We start from the raw sequence: 21,276 nt of genomic DNA on the forward strand, positions 1-21,276 counted from the left end.
GGATTGCTTCCAGCTTCTCTCCATTTACTTTGATGTTGGCTACTGGTTTGCTGTAGATTGCTTTTATCATGTTTAGGTATTGGCCTTGAATTCCTGATCTTTCCAGAACTTTTATCATGAATGGGTGTTGGATCTTGTCAAATGCTTTTTCTGCATCTAACGAGATGATCATGTGGTTTTTGTCTTTGAGTTTGTTTATATAATGGATTACATTGATGGATTTTCGTATATTAAACCATCCCTGCATCCCTGGAATAAAACCTACTTGGTCAGGATGGATGATTGCTTTAATGTGTTCTTGGATTCGGTTAGCGAGAATTTTATTAAGAATTTTTGCATCGATGTTCATAAGAGAAATTGGTCTGAAGTTCTCTATCTTTGTTGGATCTTTCTGTGGTTTAGGTATCAGAGTAATAGTGGCTTCATAAAATGAGTTGGGTAGAGTACCTTCTACTTCTATCTTGTGAAAAAGTTTGTGCAGAACTGGAGTTAGATCTTCTTTGAAGGTCTGATAGAACTCTGCACTAAACCCGTCTGGTCCTGGGCTTTTTTTGGCTGGGAGACTATTAATAACTGCTTCTATTTCTTTAGGGGATATGGGACTGTTTAGAAGGTCAACTTGATCCTGATTCAACTTTGGTACCTGGTATCTGTCCAGAAATTTGTCCATTTCGTCCAGGTTTTCCAGTTTTGTTGAGTATAGCCTTTTGTAGAAGGATCTGATTGTGTTTTGGATTTCTTCAGGATCTGTTGTTATGTCTCCCTTTTCATTTCTGATTTTGTTAATTAGGATTTTGTCCCTGTGCCCTTTAGTGAGTCTAGCTAAGGGTTTATCTATCTTGTTGATTTTCTCAAAGAACCAACTCCTCGTTTGGTTAATTCTTTGAATAGTTCTTCTTGTTTCCACTTGGTTGATTTCACCCCTGAGTTTGATTATTTCCTGCCGTCTACTCCTCTTGGGTGAATTTGCTTCCTTTTTTTCTAGAGCTTTTAGATGTGTTGTCAAGCTGCTAGTATGTGCTCTCTCCCGTTTTTTCTTGAAGGCACTCATAGCTATGAGTTTCCCTCTTAGAAATGCTTTCATTGTGTCCCAAAGGTTTGGGTACGTTGTGGCTTCATTTTCATTAAACTCTAAAAAGTCTTTAATTTCTTTCTTTATTCCTTCCTTGACCAAGGTATCATTGAGAAGAGTGTTGTTCAGTTTCCATGTGAATGTTGGCTTTCTGTTATTTATTTTGTTATTGAAGATCAGCCTTAGTGCATGGTGATCTGATAGGATACATGGGACAATTTCAATATTTTTGAATCTGTTGAGGCCTGATTTGTGACCTATTATGTGGTCAATTTTGGAGAAGGTACCATGAGGTGCTGAGAAGAAGGTATATCCTTTTGTTTTAGGATAAAATGTTCTGTAGATATCTGTCAGATCCATTTGTTTCATCACTTCTGTTAGTTTCAGTGTGTCCCTGTTTAGTTTCTGTTTCCATGATCTGTCCATTGGTGAAAGTGGTGTGTTGAAGTCTCCCACTATTATTGTGTGAGGCGCAATGTGTGCTTTGAGCTTTACTAAAGTTTCTTTAGTGAATGTGGCTGCTCTTGTATTTGGAGCATAGATATTCAGAATTGAGAGTTCCTCTTGGAGGATTTTACCTTTGATGAGAATGAAGTGTCCCTCCTTGTCTTTTTTGATGACTTTGGGTTGGAAGTCAATCTTATCAGATATTAGGATGGCTACTCCTGCTTGTTTCTTCATACCATTTGCTTGGAAAATTGTTTTCCAGCCTTTCATTCTGAGGTAGTGTCTATCTTTTTCTCTGAGATGAGTTTCCTGTAAGCAGCAAAATGTTGGGTCTTGTTTGTGTAGCCAGTTTGTTAGTCTATGTCTTTTTATTGGCGAGTTGAGACCATTGATGTTAAGAGATATTAAGGAAAAGTAATTGTTGCTTCCTGTTATTTTAGTTGTTAAAGGTGGCATTCTGTTCTTGTGGCTGTCTTCTTTTAGGTTTGTTGAGGGATTACCTTCTTGTTTTTTCTAGGGCGTTGTTCCCGTTCTTGTATTGGTTTTTTTCTGTTATTATCCTTTGAAGGGCTGGATTCGTGGAGAGATAATGCGTGAATTTGGTTTTGTCGTGGAATACTTTGGTTTCTCCCTCTATGATAATTGAGAGTTTGGCTGGGTATAGTAGCCTGGGCTGCAGTTTGTGTTCTCTTAGTGTCTGTATAACATCTGTCCAGGCTCTTCTGGCTTTCATAGTCTCTGGTGAAAAATCTGGTGTAATTCTGATAGGCTTGCCTTTATATGTTACTTGACCTTTTTCCCTTACTGCTTTTAGTATTCTATCTTTATTTAGTGCATTTGATGTTCTGATTATTATGTGTCGGGAGGAATTTCTTTTCTGGTCCAGTCTATTTGGAGTTCTGTAGGCTTCTTGTATGTTCATATGCATCTCATTCTTTAGATTTGGGAAGTTTTCTTCAATAATTTTGTTGAAGATGTTTGCTGGACCTTTGAGTTGAAAATCTTCATTCTCATCCACTCCTATTATCCGTACGTTTGGTCTTCTTATTGTGTCCTGGATTTCCTGGATATTTTGAGTTAGGATCTTTTTGCATTTTCCATTTTCTTTGATTGTTGTGCCGATGTTCTCTATGGAATCTTCTGCACCTGAGATTCTCTCTTCCATCTCTTGTATTCTGTTGCTGATGCTCAAATCTATGGTTCCAGATTTCTTTCCTAGGGTTTCTATCTCTAGTGTTGCCTCGCTTTGAGTTTTCTTTATTGTGTCTACTTCCCTTTTTAGGTCTAGTATGGTTTTGTTCATTTCCATCACCTGTTTGTATGTTTTTTCCTCTTTTTCTGTAAGGACTTCTACCTGTTTGATTGTGTTTTCCTGTTTTTCTTTAAGGACTTGTAACTCTTTAGCAGTGTTCTCCTGTATTTCTTTAAGTGATTTATTAAAGTCCTTCTTGATGTCCTCTACCATCATCATGAGATATGCTTTTAAATCTAGGTCTAGGTTCTCAGGTGTGTTGGGGTTCCCTGGACTGGGCGAAGTGGGTGTGCTGGGTTCTGGTGATGGTGAGTGGTCTTGGTTCCTGTTAGTAAGATTCCTCCGTTTACCTTTCGCCATCTGGTAATCTCTGGAGTTAGTAGTTATAGTTGACTCTGTTTAGAGATTGTTCTTCTGGTGATTCTGTTACCGTCTATCAGCAGACCTGGGAGACAGATTCTCTCCTCTGAGTTTCAGTGCTCAGAGCACTCTCTGCTGGCAAGCTCTCTTACAGGGAAGGTGCGCAGATATCTTGTATTTGGACCTCCTCCTGGCCGAAGAAGAAGGCCCAAAACAGGACCTTTCTCAGACAGTGTGTTGCTTTGGCAGTTCCCAGGTGGTACAGACTCTCACCTAAGCAGACTAAATTCCTAAGTTCCTTGGAGTCCCGGGACCAAGATGGCGACCGCTGCTGCTGTGGCTTAGGCCGCCTCCCCAGCCGGGTGGGCACCTGTCCTCCGGTCCGGACGGTGGCTGGCTGTCCCCGGCCCACACAGGGTGCTGCCTCAGCGCCTCTGTGCTTCTGCCTGTTCCAGAAGCTGTCAGGTTCTCTGGCGCACCCTCTCACCTGTTCAGACTAATTTCCTAAGTTCGGCGGGTCTCGGACCAAGATGGTGACCGCTGCTGCTGTGTCTTAGGCCGCCTCCCCAGCCGGGTGGGCACCTGTCCTCCGGTCCGGAAGGTGGCCGGCTGTCCCCGGCCCACACAGGGTGCTGCCTCAGCGCCTCTGTGCTTCCGCCTGTTCCAGAAGCTGTCAGGTTCTCTGGCGCACCCTCTCACCTGTTCAGACTAATTTCCTAAGTTCGGCGGGTCCCGGACCAAGATGGCGACCGCTGCTGCTGTGGCTTAGCTGATTCTGAGTCTTATGGTTACCATTTTTAGCTGTGTGCTTTTAATTGCCAAAATAACTGTTTTGAGATTTAAAAAAAATGAAAGAACCAGGTGGAATCAAAATCATCATGTAAATATCAGTTATTTTTAGCAAATTTATAAAAATGAAGTTGGATACACATAGAGTCAGCTTGAGAAACAGCAGGAGAAACAAAGCTTGTACGCATTTAGGAGAATTTCTGAATACATATCTTATTAAGGACAAATTTAGTGAGGAATCTTAGTCATCAGGACTATAAACAGAAGGCAAGTTTGTCCCTATGAACAGTTGCCACCAGCTTCATATCACTCCATCTTTTTGCCTTGAAGAAGGATTTCCTGTGGCCTCAGTTTGATTTCCTGATCTCTCAGACACATTTTTAAAGTAGCAAGCCTGTCCTTGATAAGTTCTGTGGGGTCTAGGCTTAATAACTTGGAAACTTCATCCTCTCACATAATTCGGAGGTACTTGCCTCTCCTACTGCTTCCTCATCTCCTTGTGACTGAAGTTGGTTGAGAAGTATGAGGAGGCCCAGCATCAGGGCTCCCATGCACACAGAGATGTTATCTCTTTCTTCCTCTGGACTGGTCTTTATCATTGAGCTAGTTATTTTCCTCTAGGGCAGTATGAGTGGTGGACAAGTCACCCTTTGGAAACTCACTATGACCTTTTGGGGGTGTTAATGACCTTGAGCTGGAGGCCTCCCAGTAGGGCCTTCTGTCTACTGATGCTTAAACATCAGGGTTGAAAGCAGCCAGACCCATTTGAGGACTTTGCTCTCAATAAGGAGTATATTCTAAACTAGAGAGTGGAAAATTTTATCTGTTTGTTTGTTTGTTTTTGTTTTTGTTTTTTCTTTTTCCCTTAGCTGTGTCTTAAAGTTGTCAAAACTAGGAAAAATGAGGAAGGGAATCTGTTTCTCTAGAATTTAATGTAAATGTACTTTTATTCACCTGATATAACTGTTGTCTTGGAGGCTTACTACTCAATAAGCTCACCCTTTCTACTTCTCTCTGAACTCTGGATGGCTGGTTCAACTGAGCTGTTCTGGCTCAAATTCCTCTCCAAGCTGACGGATTCAATCTGGCTTCTCTCAGCTTCTCACTGAATTGCTGTAACTAACTCTATTTGTTCTAATTTTCTTGCTCCTTTTTATTCTCTGGCTTTACCTGCCTCTGCTGACCTGGTCTGAACTGTACGAACTCCACTGCACTGCTCTCAGTATCCTGACTCCCAGCTATCTTCATCAAACTCCACTCCACTCAACTGAACTGATTCCACTCCTCTCTCCCTGCATGACACTTAAGATGATTCTCTTCTATAGTGAGTTCTAAAATTTTGTTCTATATGAAAAGTACGGGTTAGAGAAATGGCTCAGTGGTTAAGAGCACTGACTGCTCTTCCAGAGGACCCAGGGTCAATTCCCAGAAGCCACATGGTAGCTTACAACTGTCTGTAACTCCTGTTCCACCCTCACATAGAGATACATGCAATCAAAACACCAAATGTTCACAAAATAAAAATCAATTACATATAAAAAGAAAAGTAGATTATAATTTTTCCTTCTTATTCTCTGTCCAAGAGAGACCTTTGGCAGATTTAGAAATTTTTATATTTAGAAAAGTTGTTCATGATGTTGTACATCCTTATTTTTTATTTTAAGCATATGCTATCATTCTTTTCCAGTTTTCAATTCAATAATTTAAATAATTCTTTGTTTGATAACATTCACATTTCATATATGATAAGTCTCTCTCTTTTTTAAAAAAATATTTGTTTATTTTGTGTTAGTGCACTGTTGCTGTCTTCAGATAGACCAGAAGAGAACATCTGATCCCATTACAGATGGTTGTGAGCCACCATGTGGTTGCTGGGAATTGAACTCAGGATCTCTGGAAGAGCAGTCAGTACTCTTAGCTCCTGAGCCATCTCTCCAGCCTCCTATTATCGATAAGTCTCTTAAAAAGTTTTTTTTGGTCTCATTTAATTTTAGAGGATAATTGTGGTGATGTTTTCAATTATTTCTTCCATGTTATCTATCCGAAACTTCCGGGATGCTTGTGAATGAGTCTTTTCTTGATCAATTCTAGGGATTGTCTAAATGATTTATAACCGTCATTGCTGACTTAGTAAAGGAGGTTACTTCCTTTTTTCTCTGTCTTTTGTTCTGTGTGTGTATGTGTGTGTGTGTGTGTGTGTGTGTGTGTGTGTATGTACATGTGTCTTTCTACCTTCCTCTCTTTCCCTTCTATCTTTCTGTCTTTGTATTCTGATTTGTAAAGTTTTTACTTAGAGTCCTTTAAAAGAAGGTCCCCTTTTAGGTGGCTGGTGTCTAAGCCCACACACTTACCCTGCTCAGCAGCTCTACTGGAGCCAGTTACTGCTTGCTGATATGGATGTGGTTTTTTTTTTTTTTTCATATTTCCTGGATGCTTGTGCAATTAGGAGGATAGCTATGTTAGTAGTTCTGGCACACAGGTGACACAGAATTCATTGTGCCTTCCCTATCCCTTCTTCTTGACCATTTATGGGGGCAGGTCTTACACACAATCAAGAAGCCATAGGTTGCTAAGAAGCATTTGATGGAGGTTTCATTGATGTCTGTCTGCATCAGTTATGGTAGAATGTGACTTGAATTGAGAATGGAACCTCTGTTCTACTAAGCACTGAACTGTCGGGTTTGTTTGTCATCTAGGCTTAGAGTGATCTCCTCTCACTTCAATAGCTGTCACCAGGCACTGGGACACAGAACACTCTGTGACAGGTAAGCTAGGAGAGCCTTGGTTCTCCTGGCACTGCGTGTTACTGCCATGTGAGCATCAAGAGTACAGACAGCACTGGCAAAGCTCTGGGTTGACACGAGTGGTGACAAGGTTTTCAGGTATCTCCATTTGAAATGTTTCCTAGATACATTTTAAAAGAAACTTTCTATTTCATGTCATGCTTTTGAAGCTTAGTGTTCCGGAATGCAAACATGGATGCAATTTTTAGTTCTAATGAGTGTCTCTGGATTTAGATTCAGCCAAGAGTTTTCAAAAACAAAACAGACCACCCCCCATAAAGAAGCTTAGATTCTTTCTCATTTACTCAGTGATCATTCCTTTGTTTGTTTCTTCCTCCCTCCTACCCTCCCTCCCCTTCTCTCTCTCTTTCTTTCTTTCTTTCTTTCTTTCTTTCTTTCTTTCTTTCTTTCTTTCTTTCTTTCTTCCCTTCCCTTGCCTCCCCTCCCCTTTCCTTCCCTTTTCCTTCCTTCCTTCCTTCCTTCCTTCCTTCCTTCCTTCCTTCCTTCCTTCCTTCCTTCCTTTCATTTTCTTTCAAGCTCTGAATGTTTGAGGCTTCTATTTAGATATATGGCCAAATGTGGCTGACAGCTGCTTTCCCCAAACTGGGCTTCAGCAGTGGAAAATCTGCCCAGAGAAGAACTGGGCAGATTTTTAGCTTCAGGGTAATCCCGGGGCAGCTCACAGCTCTGTCTCCTCAGAAGCCCGCAATAGGAGGTGTATGGAATGGTCATCAAATGCTGCTTCCTAAATGATTTTGTGTCATCTAAGAGCAAGACAGACTTTCAAGAGAGACTTTCAAGGGGCCAACTCCAGAGCATTTAAAAGCATGGCCTATGGTTTGGTCTCAATTATAACTGCTGAGAGATGGGGTTGGCAAACTCAATCACTTTTGGAAACCTAGCTGGTCCCAGCAGGCAACTGTACCTTTTGGCTTAAGTAGCAGTTGCCTGATGTGTTTCGAAAACCACCCAAAGTTAATGAAGTCACAGTGTTTTAAGTTTTGGAAACAATAAACTATTAAGGAGATAAAATGGTATTCTATTTCTTTTGAAGGAAGTAGATGCCTGATTCTGAAAGTAGCACATTTTGTTATTGTTGTTATTGGCACTGTGATAGAACTTTTTTTTTTTTTTCAAAGTGTAATGATCTTTTCTTAGGCTGGGATTTGGAGAGGGCTTTCAATTGCCCTTCTTTTTGATCATCGTAATGGAATAATTACCATATACACTTGAATGTTCTATTTATGCTAATGCATTGGTTATAGAGAATGATGCAACACTGTGCAGATTACACTCTGCATTGAGCTTGGGAAAAAGGAGGCTGCGTTGAAGTAATTTCATCTAGTTATTTTTGTAATTATTTCCTCTTCGTTAATGCTTCTTGAGAAGCCATATTCAAAGCTGGTATTTATTGAACAAAATTGTTCTTTCTTGGGCTGGTTCATCATTCATAAAGCCCTCAAGGCCAAAAAAATATTTAGTGTCAATTTTTCAGTGTTCATAAGTGGGTCTATGTTTCTTCTCTTGGTAAAAAATAAGTTAAACTAAGTAAGTTAGAAATTTATTTTTCTGTTAGTTTTAAATGTGGAGATGAGCCACTGTTCAATGTAGGAAAAATGCCTCTATTTTATAAGTCATGAGCAATATGCTATCCTTCTAATTGGTTGATCAAGATTCTACGCCTTCTAATCCTAATGTTTTACTAGTTTGCTCGTTTTTGGTTTGTTTATTTGCTTTGCTATAAGGTCCCAAAATGTTGTGTAGCAATTCTCCTCTAAAAGGAGTTGGGGACTCCTAACGACTCAGGATGGATGTAAAGCTTATAGGATCAACATAGCCTTTCCCCAAGACGATACAATCAATAAAGAGTGCTATAGAGAAGAGACTGATCAACTGAGCTGCCCAAAAGTCACATGGGGAGCCCTAGGGATGCAGATTTTGAGCGTCAAGAGTCTCCATCTATCCTTAGTGACCTTTCAACCCTGTATCATCTCTGTTCTTATAAGTAACCCCTCACTCATACATTTAAGTAACTCAGGCAAACCCATTGGTTCACCAAGTTATTCTTTGATTAAATAATTTCTTTGGGTTTTGGTACTCTTTTGGGGATGAGTAAACATTTGTTTATATCTCTCCAGGAAAAGTCGAAGAATATATATTATCAGGCTGACCTTAAACTAGTTATTAAGCCAAGATTGACCTTGAACTCATAATCCTCCTGCCTCTGCCTTCCAAATGTCCATGTGTGAACTATTACATTCAGCTTCTGTGACTCAACCATTGATTGTATCACCATGCTTAGTTGCCAGCTGACTTTTAACATGATATCTGAAAGTAATATAAGCAAGCAGGTGGGTAGCCAACCAACTAACCAACCAACCAACCAACCAACCAACCAACCAATATTTGTGTAGGGCAGAAAAAGTAAGGTGAAATTTGATCAGCACATGGTATTTACATACTAATAAAAAGCTAAAAAGATGATAGTCTCTGTATTAACTTTAACCCCTCCTACAGAAAACATCAAGCAAGAGGGGTGGAAAGAATGTAAGAGCTGGAGGATGGGGAAGATTGCTGTTCAATAAGTGCAGGCCTCTGAACCTGACAGGGCCTGAACCTGAACCTGCCACTGTTGCACGTGAACTCATAGCAGCTCTGGTTTCCTGTATGATACCTGCACAAGATCAAGCCAGTTAAGAATTCCAGCATGTATGGGAGAGGGGTTCCTGACACCCTCTCCTAGCTGAGGCATTGTTGTTTGTTGATGACTTCTGAAGGAGGAAGAACAAACTTACTTTGTGAGGGTGGTCATTGGTAAACTAGCTATTCATGTTACTGTGGATGATCCAACACCCATGGGCATATCCAACACTAATGGGCAGCACAAATTGGATTCAGTGACTTATAACACAAAAGAGAATATGAAGTTGGGAGTGTGATGTGTTGGGTGGGGCCCAAGGGAGTTGAGGAAAGGAGTAGGGGTGGATAGGACCAAGATACATTGCATATGTGTGTGTGTGTGTGTGTGTGTGTGTGTGTGTGTATACACATATATATTTCAAATAATAATTAAAGTGGTCTCTAGAGGTGGATGTATCACACATGCTTAAAATTTGTCCACTTCAGTAGCCAGAACTGAGATATTTAAACTATACAATTATAAGGAAAATAGATAAACTTAGTCCCATCCCTCTCCTCCACTGGGGCAGTCATGGACTAAACTAGAAAACCCAGGGGTTCCTTTAGGGTAGAATGCTTATTGACAGTCATCCTCAAACACTTGGATGGTACCAGTGGAAATATCTTGGGGGAAAAACCTAAGTAAGTTGACATAGGGTTATTGTTGATCTGCCCCTATGGCTGGCCTGAAAGAATGTCTCCCTTTGTTCTCTGTGGAAAGACATTTCTTCTTCTATGCCCATAGTTCTTATGTGTTCTATTCATAGTCTCCCAAGCAAAAGCCTTAAAGACAAATACCAATGCTCTCCAGGAAGGTTAACAGTTGAGCTAGCACTATATAGTAGAAAAACTCATATGTTAAAATCAGAAGCATATTCTGGCACTGCCACTCATTATATGGGCAAATACGAGGTGAATATCAATACCCAAGCTGAATATCCTGGCTTGTATTTTTCTACCCGAACATGAGTTGTAATACCTCACTATGTGTTTATGTATGTACATTAAATTGCCTTATGCTTGTAAAGGTGAAAGTTATTGACTAAAAAGAACCCTTTGTCTTTCCTTACTAGTCATGTGCATGTTAGCAACTGCATTTTTATTAGCAGCTGGTCTCTGACAGCGCGGGGCCCCCTGTAGAAGTGACTGCTGATGGATACATTTTGATAGAGGAAGGTGGATTTAATTCTAGGTTCTAGAGGGGTGGGTTTCTGAGAGGACTGTGTGTGCTGGGGTGGATCAAGCCTAGGCTAGTGTGAGGTAGGATAAGAACTCCTGACTGGGTACAGTGCGGATTGCATTTATTTTTACATGTTATCGTGGTGCTTTTTTTTTTTGTGTGTGTGTGTGTGCTCTAAAATACAAACCACAAAATTTGCTTTTGTAAAGCCTCCGTTAATGGGCAAAACTGCCATTGCCTTTGGAGTGGACCTCAGTGTGCATTTGCATAACATGAATGTCTCAAGAATCAGGGTGTGCTATCAGGCTTCTCTAAAGAAAAAGAATTGACAGAATAAATATATACTACAACAGAGTTGCTCTACATTAGCTTACATCATAGGAGCTGAGTAGTCTAATAGCCAGTCCTCTAGTCCTACATTGTATGAAGGAAAGGCTGAGAACCCCAAAGATGTTCAGTCCGTGAAGCTGGATGCCTTGGTTACTGCAATCTGATGTGGAAGGCCTTGATGATTCTTGGAGAGCCACTGGTTATAATCTGTGTTGGAAGACAAAAGAAACCATGATGATGGTATCAGAACATGGTGTTAGCTCCAGCAGTGACAACTGGACAGATGTTTATCAACAAGAAGTAAAGGCCGGCAAACAAGTTGCACTGTCTATTCTGGCTTGCCTTAACATCTGGCCAGTTACTTAAGGTGCTGCCCACACTTGAAGATAGACCTCCTCCCACACTCCCAGTTTATCCTTCCTGGGAATTCCCTTAGAACCTCACACAGAGGTGTGTCTCTTAGTTGATTTAAGAGCTCATCAAATTGACAGAAACAACAATCACAGTATGATTCAAAGCATCAAGGAGAACAGTTAAATGCTTTTTAATAACAAAAAAGCTTTAATTTTTATCTTAGGTGTTTTCTATCAGAAGACAGTCTCATCAAAATATCATCAGGTTAGGGCTGAAGAGACGGCTCAGTGGTTAAGAGCACTGAATGCTCTTCCAGAGGACCAGGTTCAATTCCCAGCACCTGCATGGCAGATCACAACTGTTTGTACCTCCAAGATCTGACACCCTCACCCAGACATATGTGCAAGCAAAACACCAATGCACCTACAAAATGATAAGAAAAATCAACAGGTTATATTTAGGAGTATATCTGTATATACAAATATATATTATATATTATATATATTATACACACATGCATACATATATATGCATATAATAACAACTGATGAAAAGAAAGGAATGGATATACAGAGGGTTTGGGTGGATGAAAGAGAAGGAAGAAACAGTAAGCAAATAGCAATCTCAAGAACAAACACTCTCACCCTTTAGTCTGGAAAAGGACTCAGTCATTGAGAAAGGATGAGGTCTGTTAAGCACTCAGGAAATCACAAATGAACCTCAGGACAGCACTGAATCTATAGTCTCCTTTCCTGAAATGTGTAACAGTGGGTCTGCTCGCCCTGGGTGTGTGGCAGTGTCCCTTGGATTGGCAGTGTTCTGAGAGTTTGCAAGGCTGAGATTTAGCACTGAGTTGGCTCTGAGCAGTTATTTCCCTGCAAAGTGCTGTTGCTGAAGGATTGCTCTCTTCTCCCTGCTTTCCCGGTGCATATCACTGCTGTGTTGAGAGCAGCCAAGCACCCAACGCTCACTTACTGTGTGCTTCAGAGTCCTGTAAATCATTTGCTTGATAAACTAGAACATGCGGACAAGATAGACACCCTGGAAAAAAGCATGCTGACATATGAATTTTGCTTAGGAGAAGAGTTTCCAGACCTTGAGTCGCATTGTTTCATTGTTTAAAATCTTGTATGGGAGTGCCTAAAATTTATTTAAGAGATTAAAAGAAGGAAAAGAAAGAAATATGGATATATATCTTTAAAATCTTTTATTTACTCATTTTGTTTGTTTGTGTGTATGTGTGTGTGTATATGTATATGTGTGTATATGTGAGTGTATGTGTTGCGTATATGTGTGTGTGTATGTGTGTGTGTTTGTGTGTGTGTGTGTTTGTGTGTGTGTGTGTGTTTGTGTGTGTGTGTTTGTGTGTGTGTGTACAGTGCACATATGGAGATCTGAGGTCAACTTGGAGGAGTCAGTTCTCTCTTCCCACCACGTGGGCCAGGTCATCAGTCTTTGTGGCAAGCGCCTTTACTTATCAGTTAGAAGCTATGTATTTTATCGTTGCTATTCTGTAATGGTGATGCTCTCAGTGGCAGCCTTGCTGTCTCTAAATATGGATTTAAGGAATGGAGTAAGACGGCCATCAGCAGGAGACATAGAGTATATTTTAAAAATTACTGACACAAGACACTATTTATGGGGCTACAGCTGAGAAAGGAAGAGAGGGAGGGTTTTTTTGAAGGAATACGTTTAACTGTCAACCCCTACCTACATGTGTTACAAGCAGTTCTTGGTACGAAATCAATCCCAGGGGCGTGTATTATAGTCATGTTGGGTAAATAAAATATTATGGCTATGAAAAGTCATGTGACTTTTATGTGGAGAAATAAAAATGACCTACTGTTTGCTATAAATTGGGATGCAGCCATCATGGGAAACAAATGTTGGGTGAAGAAATAAAACGCATGTAATATATAGGCACAGATTTTCACACTTACATCTTTGAGGAAGTTGACTTTGAGGGGAAATGGGGATCAAGTTCTGAACTTGGGGCTAATTCTAGTGATTTGTAGAACTAAAAAAAAAAAAATACACATTTTCAGCTCCAGAGAAGCAAAGTGTTTCATTTCTTTCTTTTTCACTCTGTTAAGTAGGGAAGCAGTCCATACTGGGCCTGCATTTAAATATATTAAAAATTCAAAGGCATCAAATGCCAAACATATGTTCTGGATCAAATGGAAATTTTGACTATGGAGAAAGTGAAATCTTCAAAATAGTTCTTGTGAATTGACTGCTACTGTACTCCATAGAGAACAAGGACAAATTGGGCACCCTCAGCTCTGATCTTTTTGCAAACTTTAAAAAGAAAAAAAATTCTGAAGCACTTTTCTTCATTGTGTTTTCCCCTGAAGCACCTCCCAGCCTCACAGATTCATCTCTACTCACAGCCACAGTTTGCACGGTAACTATTAGCTTAGTTTCCATCAGGCTTTGTTTTTTGTTACTCCAGTATTTGCTTTCATAGTGGACATCTTTGCTAGTTTTTAATTGAGAGCTTCATGGAGTAAATTCGGCGGACTCTGAGTCTAGCTATCAGTTCAAGGAGCGCATGGCGTGCCTGTTCCTCGGGATGCTGTGTTTACTGTGCTTATTGCTAGCTTGAAGATTTTGACATCCACTGTCAACAGAGTGGGGATGGGGGCAAGAATACTTATAAAGTGAGAGAAATCTACACATTGATAATGTGCTTCTTGTTTTAAATGTTTGCACATGTCAGAGGAGTCAGGAAGCACAGACTGTGTGTGCCTGTGCAGGTGCACATGTGTATAAAGGACATGTCAGTTTTGTATGTTGTTCTCCAGAAGCTGTCACCATTCCTTTGAGACAGGGTCATGGGGCCTGCTGCTTCAAGTAGGCTGGCTAGTCTGTCTCTTTTGGCCCAACACTTGGATTACAATTGTACACCACCATGCCTGGTTTTTCCCCCTCATGTGTATTCTGGGAATTGAATAGAGGTCTTTATGTATTGTGGCATGCACTTTGCCAACTGAGCGATCCTGGCAACCCATATTTACTTTGTGAAAACCGTGGTTGGTACTTGGTCTGGTTGGCGTGGTACCTGATCAAACATTGAGATGATTTGCCTTAAAAACAGTTGCTGGCTTATGAACTTGTTCAGTTACACACACTAATTAAGAAGTCATCAAGCAGGACATTATTAGGACTGGGAGAACAAACAGTTGAGATCCTTGCATGTCTTCAAAATGACTTCTGACTTTGAGGCTTTCCCCAGTCCTGACTCAGTTTCCCTCATGGACACTTTCAGTTCTGCCCAGGCCCCCATCTCCACACACATTGGCACACTGCTGGGACTTCCCTTGGTGCATCTCAAGGGGTTGGTATTCAGGTTGCATTATGTTTCCTTTGTCTTCACCTCAGGTGGGTAGGGCTGATTCATAAAATATTGTAAAATCATAGAAAGAGTGGACTAGGCCAGATGCTTTGTGGCAGCACTCAGAATGTCTGTGCTCATCCAAAGGGTTGGAGAAGGGCTCTTGGGATAAAGGCAGTGAGCATTTTCTACAAATCCCGGGAGAGAGGTGCCTGATGCATCATCCAGTGCCATTGTTTTGGGTATCTTTGCTCTGGGTTTAGCACTGTACTAGCCACCTTTACATTGCAGTGATGAGATACTTGGCAAGAAGCTTCGGGGAGAAAGGGTGTATTTCAGCTTGGGATTAAAGAGGATACCAACCATTATGCCACGACAAGAAAAGGCATGACACAGGGACACAGGGCATATAAATCCTTATCCTATATTGAACACAATCAAGTGTTGTGGATCTCCCACCAAACACTACTGAGACAGTCTGTGAGACAATTAAAAATCTTTTGTTCAGCTGACTGGTGACTACATATGGGTACTAGGGACCCAAGTGCAGTCTTGAGCCTATCTCAGGGTCTCTATTTAAACAAAAAAACCACATACTAGCTGTAATGTTTCTAAGGTTAACTTTGTACAGCTGCAAGCTAAGCAGATAGTTAAAACACCAAAGTATAGGATTAGCAAAAATAGCAAGGTCAGGCTGATCATTACAAAGAACTCTCATCCTTGAGTGTTCGTCTTGGAATTGTTTTTCTTCAGCTTCCTCTTACAGTTATGGTCACTTTACTCAGCAGACAAAGTTCATGTGAGGTACCAGAATGAAGTCTCCATAGTCAATTTGCAGCCCTTGCCACATAAGAATGAAGCAGTTTGCTGATGAAAATTTTACCTCTAGTAGCACCCACGAGTTTCTGATGTGCTCACGAGACAGTCTTTGATAAAGAGGGATCTAGATTTTTTTTTTATTACTATCTTCATGTTTCCCTGGACGGAGACATCTACTTTCCTACCTGTAGGATGAAGGTGATACTGGAGTGATGCTTCTGCCTCTTGCTGTAACCTCTTCATTTAGAAGTGAGACTGATGAAATAGCTAACTTCTGTTGGACCTTGTTACCCTGGCAGTGAGGCAAATGCGTGGAAAAGGCAGTGCTTTCCTATGGGCCCTGCTCTGGCAAACTCTCTGCTTCACTGAACAGTTCTGGGAACAGGCTTCATCTTGCACTTTGATCTCAAAGGTGTTTGCTATTGTTGTTATCATCTCTGTTTATGTTCTTGCCTTCCTGTCAGGAATGGGAGGGGAGGGAACTGGTCCTCCCGAGTGTTCAATGCCCAGGAGCTACCTAACAAGTTCATAGGACTCATTGCTACTGGTATCCTTTCAGGACTAACCTGAAGTCATTCCTGGGTCACAAGGTCATAAAAACCATTTGTCAGAACAAGTAAAAATTGACTCCTCATTCCTGCTCCAGGGCTGATGAGTCAGATCTTACAGGGATGAAAACTCAGGACTGTCCTGGTTTCATTTCTGTTGCTGTTAAGAAGCTACTCTGATTACTGGACTGACAATCAGGGAACCTGTATAGGTCTGACCTAGGTCCTCTGCAAATATGTCATGGTTGTATAGCTTGGTGCTTTTGTGGGACTCCTAATAGTGGGAGCAGGGGCTGTCTTTGATTCTTTTATCTGCTTTTGGGACCCTTTTCCTCCTAGTGGGTTGCTTCATCCAGCCTTGATATGAAGGTTTGTGCTTGGTCTTATTGTAACTTGTTATGTCATGTTTGGTTGATGTCCCTTGAATGCTTATTCTTTTCTGAAGGGAAATGGAGGAACAGTGGATCTGGGGAAAAGAGGAGGTGGTGGGGGCTGGGAGGAGAGGAGGGAGGGGAAATTGTAGTTGAGATATATGAGAGATGAATAAAGGAAATAGGGAATGAAGGAGAAGAGGAAGAAGAAGAGGAAGAGGAAAAAGAAAAGGAAGACTGACAAAAAAGAAAGCTGTTACTTGACTCACAATTCTGGTTTACAGTCCATCAATTTGAGGAAATCAAAGCAGCAAAACCTTGAAGCACGAGTCACATCACACCCAGTCAAGAGCAGAAAGCCATGAATGAAAGCTTGCAGACTTTCTTGTGCTCAGCCCTGTCTCTCCACTTCCACAGTCCAGGATCCTGGACTGGGGACATCGCCACCCACTTTCAGACTGGGTTTTTCCACATCAACCAATTCAATCAAGCCCTCCAGACCCACTCCCAGGCCAACCCGATCTAGACAATCCCTCATTGAGACCGTCTTTCTAGGTGATTATGGGTTGTGGCAAGTTGATAAACTGAAGGATCCTATAGTTGGAGGAAGTCCTTCAGGCTGTTTGCCAGGCCAAGCTTGGGAACCTCTGGTGAGGCTTTTCTCAGTGCCTTCCCCCACAGCCCGAGCCTACCTTTCCCCTGTCATTCTTTCCAAGTTGCTGTTTAAGAATCCATCAGTACAATTCACTTTTGTGGTACGATTTGTTTTATACACGACTTCCCCCAAAGAGAGTGCTTGTCTACGTTAACAAAGACCTTCTCAGTGTAATGCTACCATCAGACTGCATGGGACAGTCATAGTGGACCTGTGCTTTAGAAGGTGAGGGCCTGAGCTTTCTAAACTTTATTTGCAGAGACAATAATCTGAACACACCTTCAAACGACCTAGTTCTAAACAGAATGCTTGGCATATAATGATGCTGCATTTCTGTATTATTAATATATTGTAAAAGCAAATATAAAACCTCAGCAAAACCTCCATAACTTATTTCTGTATTTGCTGTCACACTCCACAAGTATGTTTGCCTTAAAGGTGAAAACCAAATTGAGACAGAACAAACATAAAATAATTAGCCAGTGCTACAGCTTTTTTTGTTTTAACTGCTAAGGGTCTTCATAAGAAGATGGGATATTGCCATTAGTAGAAACAGTATCACCACTATGTACCAAAGAATAGCTCAATCTTCCTAGCAGGATTCTAATGTAGTAGATACTATAGTATCTACTATAGTATATATAGTAGATACATAGATATTATACACACACACAAACAAACACACATACACGTGTGTGTGTGTGTATGTATATATACATACATATATGTGTGTGCGTGTACAAACACATGTACACACATTTTTTCCAAATGTCACCTTGTTAGTCAAACAATATCATATGGATGACTGAAGGGAAACAAGCATGAAGATCTACTGTTCCTTTGGGCCTGGAGAGACGACTCATCAGTTAAGAGACTTTTGCTGCTCTTCTCTAGAGTTCAGTTCCCAACACCCATTATCATGGGCTCACAACCTCTTGAAACTCTAGCTCCTAGGGATCTGGTGTCCCCTTCTGGCTTCCACAGGCATTTACACCCATGTCTCATTACTGATGCAGATGCACACACATAAAGAAAAATAAAAATGTAACAGAATGATTCTCAATACATTTAAATTTTTTTACTTTTTAAGGTTAGAAATACTTAAGTGTTGTTTCCTTTCTATTTTATATTCAGTGTTCTTTGGTTCCTTCGATGATTATCCGTGATGGTTTGGTAAATTTAATAGTGAAAAAGTAAAAAAGAGTGGGGGCAGGCACCAAAGTTAAAAGGAGCAGATCTTGCTCAAGTTGCTGCCCCCTGGAGAGTGCCATTAAGCCATAGGCATGAAGAAACCACTGGCTGAAGAGAACGAGAAGTCTGTCCTTTTTTATCAGATCACTGTAGCTCTCTACTTTGGCAAAAACCAGATAAACAGCCAGATTAGCCAAAGATGCCACCAACACAATGTATGGGAAGGCATAATATAGGAGGCCTCCTGCAACTGCTTGCAGCACGGTCAAACCCGGGAAGAAGTAGAGGGCCGCATACATGCTTTCCAGCTGGTTTGACACGTATAGGTGCCACTGGATCTTCTTTACCAGTAGTGGTCGAAGCAGCAGCATCAATACTAAGCAGAAAGCGTAATAAACGAACACGATAGTGTACAGAGGGTACACGGCTTCCTGAGTGCAGTGCACGGTGGTGATGTAATCTGGACTTGGATTGTAGAGCATCGTGTACCAATCTGAAAGCATCAGCACCCGACATGAGTGGATGACAAGGGTGCCGACAGGATTGCTCACAAGTAATGTGACCACAGCTGCCATGCTGCATTCTAATAGCGCAGAGACTTGCTGGAAAAACACACCTCTGGAATTACTATTCTTTGCATTCCATTGAATGCAGAGCAAATGGGAAACGAGAGGAAGCATCGCCATGAAGCCAAGGTAAAGCCAGTCATAAAGTTCCGGGGGGTCCGTGCAAGGCTGACAGTACTTCTGGTCATTTGTTCTCTGTCCTCTTGGGCACGCCCCACACTCTCCATAGATTTCAGTTGAGCTATTTTTAAACAATAGAGTCTTCCCACAATAGAGTCCAAAGCATGCCATTCAGCCACACTAGGTTTCTAAGATCAACGGATGTTACCACAGCACGCTAACGGCTAAGCATCAACGGTCCATGTGGCTCTGCCTCCGGGTATCCTGGGCAATCATTCTGAAGCCCCGCCCCTGCTCCACCAGGGTCCTAACCCCCTCCCCCATTCTTCTTTTGGGTTCAAGTGCTTGGTCCTGACTTCTTTGCTTAGACTCCCAGGGGTGATCTGTTTCCTGGTCTAATTAGGGTTCATTGGGGCTTTTGCGCCCAAAGAACTAACACAGGCCCTTGGAGTGTATTTCAGGTGTCAGATTTTTCTGCTCTTGCTGCTGGTCTTAGCACGAGAGAGGAGATGAAATGTAAATTTAGACATGGCTGAGAAACCATAGTTCCTTCTTTTGAATAGATTGGCACACAGCAGAAGATACAGGTGACAGGCCAGTGTCTCGTGACACTCATAAATTTATCAGATCCTAAAAATTCGCATTCTAACAGGATTATTTTAAAGAAGCTTAGCTTTCTTTGGGTGCATAATGTCTTAATCTTTCATCTTAAGCATTCATGTTTGATAAAAAAATGATTTCTCATGTAAATTCATGTATTGTAATTCAATCCTCCCTACACTCTCCGGATGGAGCTACGGAATGCTACTCTCCCCTTTGCTCTTGAGAAAGGAGAAAAAAATGCAGCACTGCCTTATGGTGGATGAGTTCGCCCAGAACCTGAACAAGTTCTTTTATATATTAGAAGCCTTGACATTGAGTCACTTGTCCTTCACCTAACAAGTTGCTGTTCACTTTTGAAATACACACACACACACACACACACACACGAGAGAGAGAGAGAGAGAGAGAGAGAGAGAGAGAGAGAGAGAGAGAGAGAGAGAGAGAGAGATATTCAACTACATTCCCTATATTTTTCATCCTTCCAGGGTAGTCTCTCTTTCACTTCCGGTGTGGTTTCTGGTCCACCCTGTTCCTCATCTGAGCTTTTTAGAGTACATATTCTACTCTGGTGACCTCATGGTCTTGCGATCCACAGTTACGACACTGCTAGGGGTGCCCAGGATGACAAATGTGAAGCCTGGCTATTGAACTTTCTAATACTGACTAAAAAATTCCAAAGGGCTTATAGTTTGTCTTTGGCTGGTAGCTACAAGCTAAAATTAGCAGTGGTGTAGTAGCTACAGTGTATTAGCCCCGCGAATATTTTGCTTTCAGAGCGACATAGGACACACGTCTTCTAGGCATTTGAAGAGAGCATGATGAGAGAGGAGCTCTGACTGGCTTGTTCTGCTGCTGCTTAAGTGGGTCTAGTTGTCACAGGATCGGTGCTATTCAGTAGCTGGTGCCTGCCTGGCAAATGATAGATGCTCAGTCTGAAAGCCGCAGATGCAGCATCTTACCTGGAAAGAGTCTGCGTCTGCTGGGGACCAGTCGATGACGTCAGTAGTTGCTGCTTTACTGTGAGTGAGAAAGTCAGCGGCAGGAGGCAGTCAGAGCAGTTTTGTGGTTACTTCTAACCTAAACTCAAGATTCTGCCCTCAGAAGTTAGTTTCTTTGATGCGTTAGGAATCTTGGATTAAGATGGAGAAGTTAAGCTGGCAATGTAGCTCATGGCAGCGCACTAGCCTTGCACGTGCTCAGAGGACCTTGGGTTTCATGTCCTGCACCTTCCCACTGCTGGCCAGACACACAAGTAAAGTGCTTATGCTTCTAATTATGTCAAATTGTTACTATTTTCTCCCACAGATGAGTGAATGCTGCGTGGTTATTAGATATTAACAACATGTCGAGGGCCACAGCAGCAACTTGAGGTTAAATGGGAGATGGTTAGTGTTAGTTACTTCATTCTAATAAGTCCCCCTCCCCATGCTCCTGCTTTACACTTTCAAAGTAGGCAGAGTGAGTGTAGTTGCCTCATGTCCAATCTAGAGTCAATGCTTAGAATGAGATCCCCAGTGGCCCAAGACATAGGCTGGACACGGCTCACTCATCAGCAGTTGTCTTAGCTCTTGAGAGCGCCGTGCTGGGTTGTAAGGTACCGGAGAAGGTGAGTTACCTCCATTGATTCAGAGATTTCTTTCTTTTAAAAACACGGGTTTGAATGTTGCAACAAATTGTTGTGTATGACAAACTTTATGAATATGCTTCAAATGTTAAAGTGTTTTCTATTCTTGTTTTTTTTTCCCCCTGAGCAGAGATATTTCTGAAAGTACCTCTTAAATAAAGTTCTCTTTCCACAGAAAACAACTTGGGACATAGACTTT

General features: G+C 41.5%; 1 protein-coding gene and 1 long non-coding RNA gene across 2 annotated transcripts in view; both read right to left on the minus strand.

Moving 5' to 3' along the window:
* Nucleotides 1–20,478, minus strand: part of 1700065L07Rik (RIKEN cDNA 1700065L07 gene) — a 34,057-nt gene extending 13,579 nt beyond the window's left edge. Inside the window, exons 1-2 of the long non-coding RNA NR_108032.1 lie at nucleotides 20,413–20,478; nucleotides 10,937–11,099 (exon numbers count right to left, since the gene is read on the minus strand). This is a non-coding gene — a long non-coding RNA (RIKEN cDNA 1700065L07 gene). The remainder of the gene's footprint in view (nucleotides 1–10,936; nucleotides 11,100–20,412) is intronic.
* 4931417E11Rik (RIKEN cDNA 4931417E11 gene) lies at nucleotides 18,030–19,124 on the minus strand. The gene has a single exon (NM_025737.3). It carries the CDS (start codon nucleotides 19,019–19,021, stop codon nucleotides 18,104–18,106), a length of 918 nt encoding a protein of 305 aa, NP_080013.1. The 5' UTR covers nucleotides 19,022–19,124; the 3' UTR covers nucleotides 18,030–18,103.
* Nucleotides 20,479–21,276: the final 798 nt, after the last annotated feature.

This window comes from Mus musculus, chromosome 6 (assembly GCF_000001635.26).
Source record: "Mus musculus strain C57BL/6J chromosome 6, GRCm38.p6 C57BL/6J".
Taxonomy (NCBI): domain Eukaryota; kingdom Metazoa; phylum Chordata; class Mammalia; order Rodentia; family Muridae; genus Mus; species Mus musculus.

What these genes read in the sequence shown, in the direction of transcription:
- 4931417E11Rik (NM_025737.3), bottom strand. Translation starts at nt 19,021, where the DNA reads ATGGCATGCTTTGGACTCTATTGTGGGAAGACTCTATTGTTTAAAAAT.